Below are 8,874 nucleotides of genomic sequence, written 5' to 3'. Positions count from 1 at the left end.
CCCCCGCCGCCGCTGCTGCCGCTGCCGCTGCTGCTGTGTCACCGCTGCAGCGGCGGCCGATGCTGTGGCGGCGGCTGCTGCGCAGCGGCGACTGCTGTTTTCGAGAGAGCGAGGCATTTGACCGAGCCATCTTCGGCTGGGCCCAGCTCTCGCATGCTCCTGAAGTCGTGCATCCGCCAGTGCGGCCAAGCCAAGCGCTCTGCACCTCTCCCATGCACTCCCTCCCCCCACCCCTCACTTGGCACACCAACAGGCACCGCCCAGGCTGCTGAGCTGGTCGCGGCCCTTCTCGGCTCCCCCGCGCGCCTGCCGCCCGGCGGCGCGTCGCTCGCCGTCGGCGCGGGCGGCGACGCGGCCACCATCGTCGCGCTGAGGGCCGCGGTGGAGGAGCTGCTGCCGGCGATCGAGGAGCGCACGGCCGAGCGCGCGGCCGCGGCTGCCGAGGCGCGCCCGGCCAAGGGCCCCGCCCCGTTCCCCTTCCCGGCCATTGGCAAGGTGCGGTGCGCTGCGAGGTGCAAGGGCTTGAATGCCACCAAAGACGAAAGCCTTGCTGCGCTGCGACAAGCCCTGTTGTACAACGCAGCTTGTACCCGCAATTGCTCGCTCCCACAAGCCCACAACGCCCGCGGTTCCTAAGCCGCACACGCCGCGCGCATCCCTTCCGACTTTAAACAGCGTCCGCGCCGCCGCGACCGCCGCCCCGCTTGTCGTTCCGCAGGCCAAGGCTCAGGAGCCCGAGGAGGAAGAGGAGGAGGAGGCGCCGCGCCCAACATCGCCGTTTGGCTCCCTCTTCACCCGCAAGACCCCACCGCCAGTCGAGGAGGAGGAGGAAGAGGAGGAGGAGCCCGCCAAGCCCGCCTCCCCCTTCGGCTCCCTGTTCGTCCGCCGCGCGCCCGCCGCCGCGCCCGCACCCGCCAAGCCCGCCGCCAAGGAAGAGGCGCCGCGGCCGTCGTCGCCGTTTGGCTCCCTGTTCGTGCGCCGCGCCGCGGCCGCAGAAATTGAGGAGGAGGAGGAGGTGGCGCCCCGCAAGAAGGCTGGCGGCCTCTTCTCCCTCCCATCGCTCGGGAAGGTGCGCCCCATGCGCCGCACCGGCAGCCCCTGGAGTGTGCCCGCTCGACCGCCGCCTGTTGCACTCGAGCGCGTCTGCGCCGGTCTGACCAGAGACCGGTCGTGGGGCGGTCCTACGTCTGCTGTTCCGCGCCGCCGCGGCCCCTATCCTGCGTTTCGGCAATGTGCGACGCGTCGCCACTCACACAATCTCGTGTCACCCGCAGCCAGTGCAGGCCGAAGAGGAGGAGGAAGAGGAGGAGGAGGAGGAGGAGCGCCCTGCCGGTCTGTTCGGCTTCGGGACCCGCAGCATCAAGGTGTGCCGCCCACACCTCTTTACTGTCTGGGCGCACGGTCTGGGTGCTTGGCGCCCAGCTCGGGAACAACATGCCCACCCCAGGCTGCCACGCTTATCCTCCGCACCTGCCGCGCACCCTTTGCTGCCGTCCAGGCCAAGGCCTCAGCGGATGCCACCTCCGAGCGCCAGACCGCGGCAGCCAAGGCGCGCCAAGACAGGGAGAGGGCCGCGGCCGAAGCCAAGGAGAGGGCCGAGGCGCTGCGCCGCGAGCGCGCAGAGGCCGCGGCCGCCAAGGCAGAGGAGCTGCGGAAGCAGAGAGAGGCGGCCGCGCAGGCCGCGCAGCGGCGCGCCGAGGAGCAGCGCCAGGCGCGCGAGCAGGCGGCCGCGCAGGCGCGCGCGAAGCAGGAGGCGGCGCAGCGCGAGCGCGAGCAGCTCGCCGCGCGCGCAGCGGCGGAGAGGGAGCGGGCCGCGGCGCAGCAGCGCGCAAGGGCGGAGTCCGAGGCGCGCGCGCGCGCGGAGAGGGAGCGCGCGGCCGCGCAGCAGCGCGCGAGGGAGGAGGCGGCGGCGCAGGCCAGGGCCAAGCAGGAGGAGGCGGCCAGAGCGCGCCAGCAGGCCGCGCAGGCGGCTGCCGAGCGTGCGGAGCAGCAGCGCCGCGCGCGCGAGGAGGCGCTGGCTGCGGCTAAGGCCAAGCAAGAGGAGGTCGCGCGCGCCCGCCAGCAGGCGGCACAGGCGGCCGCGGAGCGCGCCGAGGAGCAGCGCCGCGCGAGGGAGCAGGCGGCCGCCGCGGCAAAGGCGAAGCAAGAGGAGGCGAACCGCGCGCGCCAGCAGGCGGCGCAGGCCGCCGCAGAGCGCGCCGAGGAGCAGCGCCGCGCCCGCGAGGAGGCCGCTGCCGCAGCGAGGGCCAAGCAAGAGGAGGCGAACCGCGCCCGCCAGCAGGCGGCGCAGGCCGCCGCCGAGCGTGCTGAGCAGCAGCGCCGCGCGCGCGAGGAAGCCGCGCGCGCCCAGAAGGAGGCTGCCGAGGCCGCTCGCGCCAAGGCGGCTGAGGCGCAGCGGGCCGCCAAGGAGAAGGCCGAGGCTCTCGCGCAGCAGCGCGCGGAGGCGGCGGCGGCGGCAAAGGCGAAGGCCGAGGAGCTGAAGAAGCAGAGGGAGGCGGCCGCCGCGGCGGCGCGCGCAAAGGCAGAGGAGGCGCAGCGCGCGCGCGCGGAGGCGGCGGCGGCGGCGCGCGCGCAGGCAGAGGAGGCGAAGAGGGCCGCGGCCGAGAAGGCCGCGGCGGCGGCGCGCGCGCGGGCGGAGGCGGCCGCGAGGGCCGAGGCCGAGCGCGCCAAGGCGGCTGAGGCGAAGGCGAAGGCGGAGGCCGCGGCCAAGGCTAAGGCCGACGCGGCCGCCGCGGCCAAGGCCAAGGCGGACGCGATCGCGAAGCAGCGGGAGGAGGCGGCGCGCGCCGCGGCGGAGCGCGCCGCCGCGCTGCGCAAGCAGCGGGAGGAGGCGGCGGCGCGCGCGCAGGCCGAGCGCCAAAAGTGGGTTGCTTCTCGTCGGCTTGCTGGCCAGCAGGCCGCGCGGGTTTGAGTTGCTTGCCATATCAGCGGAATGATCTTGCAGGGCAGGGCGCTCATTCGTGGCTGCCACTTCGGACCTGTTGGCAAGTGCGGCTGCTCAGGGCTCGCAACCTCGCCATGCCAATAACCCCCTTGACACAACCGCCGCGCCATGCCCTCATCCACCCCAGGGCTCTCGAGGCTCAGAAAGCTAAGGCCGAGGCCGCCGCCAAGGCGCGCGCCGACGCCTTGGCCAAGCAGGTGCGTCCCTCGTGTGCTCGCAGCCGCGCTACTGCGGCTGGGGGGTTTTCGCCCAGCTCCGCGACCCGGCAGGGACCGCCGGCCGTGGCCTCCACACCTCCTGCCTGTGCGCTGACTCTTTCATTTGCCCCACCGCCGTCTGTGATGCAAATCAAAACAACCATTGCAGAAGGCGGAGGCTGAGCGCAAGGAGAAGGAGCGGCAGGCGGCCCTGGCCAAGCAGAAGGCAGAGGTGCGGGCCCTGCAGTGACTGGGCAGCTTTCATTCGAAACGTTGACACCATGAAAGTCGCACCTGCAGGGCATCGCGGCCCTCTTTTGAAAATCAGCCCCGTGCACATCTAGGATGGGGCTGCGTGAGCAAGAGCCTGCCATTACTCACTCCAGCCCACCGCGCACCCCCTTCGCCGCACGTCTCCCGTTCGCTCTTGCAATTTTGACGCACGCGTGCGCACCAACCCCTCAACAAACACAGCTGGCGCGCACCCAGAAGATCTCCGCCGGCAGCCAGAGGGTCACCCCTGGCACCCAGAAGGCGGCGGTCGGCACCCAGAGGGGCACCCAGAAGGTGACGGCCGGCAGCCAGAAGGTCACCGCCAAGACGCCGTCAGGCACGGGCACCGCTCGTCCGGGGACCCAGAAGGTGCGGTCGGCTGCGGACGTGGGCGTGCGCACGTGCTCAGCTACTGTAGATGCTTTCCACAGCGCACCTGCAAACAGCACGCCGCGCGGCGTGCCGCGACCCCATGCCGCGCCCCTGCTCTGCGCACACATGCTCACGTGCGCATTCGAGTGTGCTACGGCGCCTTCTTCGCAACTCATCAAGGTGCACATATGAATCCCTCCGAACCACCGTACAGGTCAGCACGCAGAAGGCTGGCACCCAGAGGTCTACCCCCGCCCAGAAGGCCCCCGCCCCCAAGTCGGACGACGGCCGCGGCTTCATCACGTTCGGCACGCGCCGGCGGTGAAGCGCCCGCGGCCACGGCGTTGAGCGCCGCCTTGGTCACGCCGCGGCGCGCCGCGCGCACGCGACGCGACGGGGCATTGCTGCGGGCCGGGGGCTCTGGGGCAGATATGGGAGGGAGGGACGAAACGCTGCTGCCGGGGCTTGAGGGCGCGCAGGCGCGCCTAGGCTGGCCAGGTGCCACGCTGCCGGGCGGGGAGCGCAGCTGGGGAGGGTTTTGAGCACTGATGGGCGGGGCGCGCCGACGGCGCCTGTGGCGGGCAGTCGCTCGCGCGGCGTGCTGCCTGCCCGGGCGCGTCGGCGCAGTTTTGGCCCCCGCACTTTGTTGATGGCGGGTGCGAGTGCCGCAGCTGCGATGGGAGCTGAGCTGCCCGGCCCAGCGGGCGAGGGCACTGATTCTGTACCGCCGTGTACCGCCTAAATTACTGTGAGACGTGTGAATGTGAGACCCTTGACGACGAGAGAACTTTTCCCGCTGGGCCGCCGGCCTTCGACAGGAGCGCGTGGCTGGCTGCGGTTATCTGAGACACCAATCCGGATGAACAACATTGTAACGAGCGCTTTCGGCTGAGCAGCTGCACATGCACACATGCGGGGCTCGGGTGGCCTTGAGTCGTGCTTGGTGTCTGACAGGTTTGGGCCCAGCCAGCACCACCCACGTCAAGGAAGCTTGATGGCCTGTGAGAGCTGGCGCAGCAGGCGCACAGCGGCGTCGCTGACGCTGGCGCCAGGGTCTCTTTGCGGCCAAGGCGCGCAGCTGTGGGTGGATCGCAGGCAGGCAGCGCTTGATAACGACACTTTCAGTCCGCCAGCAGCATTGGAGGGTACAGATGTGCTGAATCCACTGCAGCCGCCCGTGGTGGGATGAGAGCTGAGGCGCCCGCACCCACTGACAAAGGCGTCACCCCATCCAAGCCACTGGAGTGGCTGGGCTCAAGGCGAGCAGCACGGGCAGAGGGGCATGGCCGGTCGACACACTGCATCGCTCGTGACTGGTGCGTTTCAAAATCATCTTACTACTCGCCGGGCAAGTCTTCCACTCACTTCCCCTGCTGATGCAGAGCGCGGGCCTGCGACGCCCAGTGCAATGCAGACGCAGCAAGTCGACCACTGCAGCCGCTGTCACTGGCGCCCGCGCTGGGACAACGCAGACCCGCCAAGCGCCACCACCTAGCAGCCCCCGTTCACTGAGGTCCTGCTGTTCGACCATCTCTCTGCCTGCCAGTCCCACATTGACATTGGCACCGTTGTAGGGTTGACTGTCAGCTGTGTGAGTGTTGACCGCGCACCCCGCGCCAGCACGCCAGGTAACCTCACGGTCAACTGTTGCAATCATGGGAGGTGCTGTTGCTTTTCGATGGGCAAGCAGCTCCGTGGCAGTCTTTTGAATTCGGCGGTTCGTGGTTCCCCGCCACACAACAAAGCCGAGTCCCGACGCTGCAACGACACAAGAGTGCCTTACATGCGTTCGAACCCATGAAACCTGTGCATAATAACTGAGGTGAAACGCTCAGCCCCCCTCAACGCGTCCCGTAGTAGAACTCTGTCAGACTGATCGCCTGGCAAGCCGGTGCCTGATGCACCCGGGGCGTCTCCGAAGCGCACAGGGTCCACAAAAGCAGACGGTCCCGCAACGTTTGGCACGTGCGCCGCTGCGCACCCAGGGGGTGTCATGGGCACCCGCTGGTGTGGCGGCAGCGGGCGGACGTGCAGCCCAAGCAGCATCCAACCTTTTGGCACAACGCCAGCCCAGCATCGTCGCGCCGCAGCATGGTTGTGATCCACCGTGCCAGATTCAGCAAGAGCAGAAGCGGACGCACAAAAGGCCCATTGCGGTCGCAGGGCCCGATCATCCGGCAGCCCCTGGCCAATCAGCAGCCCGCCGCGCCCGCGTAGCCTGCGCCGCCTCTGCAGCCTCCTTCCCCGCCGGCGGCGCCGGCCCCGCGGCCGCGTCGCTGCTGCGCCAGTGCCAGCTCGCCGCCGCCGCCGCTGCGAGGGCCTGCGCGCCCGCCCTGGCGTTTTTGGACCAGCATTTCCTGCCCCTGTGCCTCACCTCTGGCGTCGCCGCTGGCTGTGCGTTCCCCGCGGCCGGCGTGGAGGCTGCAAAGCTCAACCTCTCCACGGCGGTTACGTTCTGCATGTTTGTCATCGCGGGGGTGCAGCTCCGCCAGGAGGAGGCGTTCAAGGCCCTCCAAGCCAAGGGTGAGATGGGAGGCAGGCGGCGCAGTGGAGCATCCGCAGCGGCGCGCCGCGCTCGACAGCGATACGGGGTGGCCTCTCACAGATGTAGCCACGGGTGCGTCAGCTCTGTCGCAGGCTACCAGCAGGGCATAGACGAGCTGCAACTCTTTAGGGCTGCGAAAAACACAGAAAGGCACACGCCGCGGCCCCGGCCCCTCCTGTGGTGGTGACGGCGCGCACGGCGCCCCCCTGCCGCTGCTCACCCCCTCATGCCCCCGCCCCTCGCGCCCCCCGCAGGTGCCCTTCTGTACGGCCTGGTGTCTATCCTCTTCATAACCCCCCTCATCTCATTGGCGGTCCTGCAGCTGCCCCTGCAGCCGCGGGAGCTTGTCCTCGGCCTGGCCATCTTCTGCTGCATGCCCACCGCGCTGTCCGCCGGCATCACGTTCACCCAGGCCGCCGGCGGCAACGTGGCGGTGGCGCTGCTGCTGACCGTGACGAGCAACATGCTGGGCGTGTTCACGATGCCGTTCGTGCTGCCCGCCATGCTGGGCGGCAGCCTGGGGGGCGCGCGGCTGGAGCCGGGGCCGCTGCTGGTGCGGCTGATCTACAGCGTGCTCATCCCCACCATCATAGGCGCGGCGATCCGCAGCAGCGTGCCTGGTGAGAACGGGGCGCTCGCGGGTTGAGCGCAGGGGGCGCGCTTGGCTGCGGGGAGCCGTAAAGGACTCCGAGGGGAAGTGGGGGCACGCTGGTCTGTAAGCAACCCGGTTCTCGTCGAAGCGGACACGTGCCTCTGTGCCAGCCCAGCAGTCAGCTTGCCATCGCATCGCAACACACACGCACGCACGTGCACACACACACACACACGCGCGCGCGCACGCGCGCACACACACTGGCCCAACGCCGCGCGCACCTGAACCCCCCCCCCCCTACGCGGAATCGACCCCCCGCAGGCGCGGCCGCCCTGGCCGACTCCAAAAAACGGGAGCTGGCGCGCGTCAGCGCGCTGCTGCTGGGCCTCGTGCCCTGGACCCAGGTCAGCAAGACAGTGGCTGCCGGCGTCGTCCTCGCGCCCGGCCCGCTGGCCGTCATGCTGGTGGCGGGGGTCGCTGTGCACCTGTCCTACCTGGCGCTCAACACCGCAGCGTGCAGGCGCGTTGTTGCGCGCGCGTGCGGGGCCAGCGTCGGCCCGGGTGCCTCGCTGGTCATGCCTCGCGTGGCCTTGGCGTGGTTTTGGCGGCCGAGCTTGCTTGCTGCTGGTCTCAGCAACAGCGGTCCGTGCCAATCCGGCACCTCACTGCGCTTGACCAGGCTTGCATACCGCCAGCATTCCTCCATCCGGCATGCCCCAGCGCACGCCCGCCGCTCACACCCACCTTAACAAACACATGACCCATTGGACCCTCCTTGGCGCAGGGCCCTCCGCCTGGGAGAAGTCGCAGGGCCAAAGGGCGCGCGCGACATCCGCCGCGCCGTCATCCTGACGGCGAGCGTCAAGACGCTGCCCGTGGCCGTCGCGGTGTTTGCGTCGCTCGCGCCCGTCCTCGGCGGCATGCTCGGCGTGGCGCTGGTGCCCGCGCTGATGGCGCACCTGTCGCAGATCCTGATAGACAGCGCCATAGTGGCCCGCTGGCAGGCACAGGCACGCGCAGAGGCCGCGGCGGCGGCGGCCGCCGCCGAGGCGGCGGCGGCCGCGGAGGCAGAGGCGGCGGTCGTTGCTGGGGCCGCGGAGCAGCGACGGTTGCAGGTGGAGCGTGACGAGGTGGCGGTGGTCATGGCAGCAGCGGCGGACGCATCCGGCGGGCGGCGGCGGCGGCGGCATCAGCCGGCGGGGGGCGACCCTCAGGGACAGGAGAGTCAAAGTGACGCGGTGCTGGCGCCCGCGGCGGCTGGCGCTGTGCAGTAGCATGGCTGCTGGCGGCAGGCGGGGCGGCCTCCTGCCACCCGCCTTTGTGCTGCGGCTACTCAGAAGAATTCGACAGGGTCGTCAGGTGGCGGCCAATGGGAGCCAGCTGCAGTTTTGTGGCCCGCCGGTCGGGTGCAGTTGTTCCTCAACCCTTATTGTCAGTTGCTCAGGGGTGCACGGGTTTGCCGCACCCACCCCAGCTGGCGGCGTGGTCCGCCTGCTGTCATTGTTGGTGCCTGTACTGTTTCTTGGACACCGGAGAGGGGAGGCGTCTCGCGCACTGCCTGTGCCAACAGGGCGTAGGACCGGTTTTGTCTCGGGCCACACTCAACACGTTGTCTCACCGGCATGCGGCAGGGGCCAGAGTTGGCTCGTCCCTGCTGGGTCAGGGCAACTCCGAAACCTTTTCAACACACCAGAAGAGTTCAAGTGTCGCCCTGCACAGCACAGCGCCCACATGTGTGCGCGCGTGTTGCCTGTCAGCGCAGCGGTTTGCACCGAGCGCTTCGAGCGGCTTTGTGTGCGAGGTGATTTCTGATGGTTTCCTGAAGCCGCGAGGCCTGCACGTGCGGCGCACGGCGCTCGCGCCCTCGGATGTGTTTTGGGCCCCCCAGTCCAACCGTCTTTGCTGTATAATATACCAGGGCTGCCCATCAGCACCCACAACCCCAGCCACC

General features: G+C 69.9%; 2 protein-coding genes across 2 annotated transcripts; both read left to right on the top strand.

Moving 5' to 3' along the window:
• Positions 1–153: 153 nt before the first annotated feature.
• Positions 154–4,111, top strand: MNEG_10469 (hypothetical protein; the record flags this gene model as incomplete). The annotated part of the gene is made up of 8 exons (XM_014041060.1): positions 154–495; positions 719–1,069; positions 1,275–1,364; positions 1,499–2,862; positions 3,072–3,141; positions 3,311–3,373; positions 3,616–3,783; positions 4,001–4,111. The coding sequence occupies 8 exons, from the start codon at positions 154–156 to the stop codon at positions 4,109–4,111; spliced, it is 2,559 nt and encodes an 852-aa protein (XP_013896514.1).
• Positions 4,112–5,068: 957 nt separating this feature from the next.
• On the top strand, positions 5,069–8,197 carry MNEG_10468 (hypothetical protein; the record flags this gene model as incomplete). The annotated part of the gene is made up of 5 exons (XM_014041059.1): positions 5,069–5,102; positions 6,022–6,309; positions 6,586–6,951; positions 7,245–7,437; positions 7,708–8,197. The coding sequence occupies 5 exons, from the start codon at positions 5,069–5,071 to the stop codon at positions 8,195–8,197; spliced, it is 1,371 nt and encodes a 456-aa protein (XP_013896513.1).
• Positions 8,198–8,874: the final 677 nt, after the last annotated feature.

Source organism: Monoraphidium neglectum, assembly GCF_000611645.1.
Source record: "Monoraphidium neglectum strain SAG 48.87 unplaced genomic scaffold scaffold02327, whole genome shotgun sequence".
Lineage (NCBI taxonomy): Eukaryota > Viridiplantae > Chlorophyta > Chlorophyceae > Sphaeropleales > Selenastraceae > Monoraphidium > Monoraphidium neglectum.
The sequence above is the reverse complement of the archived record's forward strand: the minus strand, read 5'-3'. Positions and strand labels throughout refer to the sequence as shown.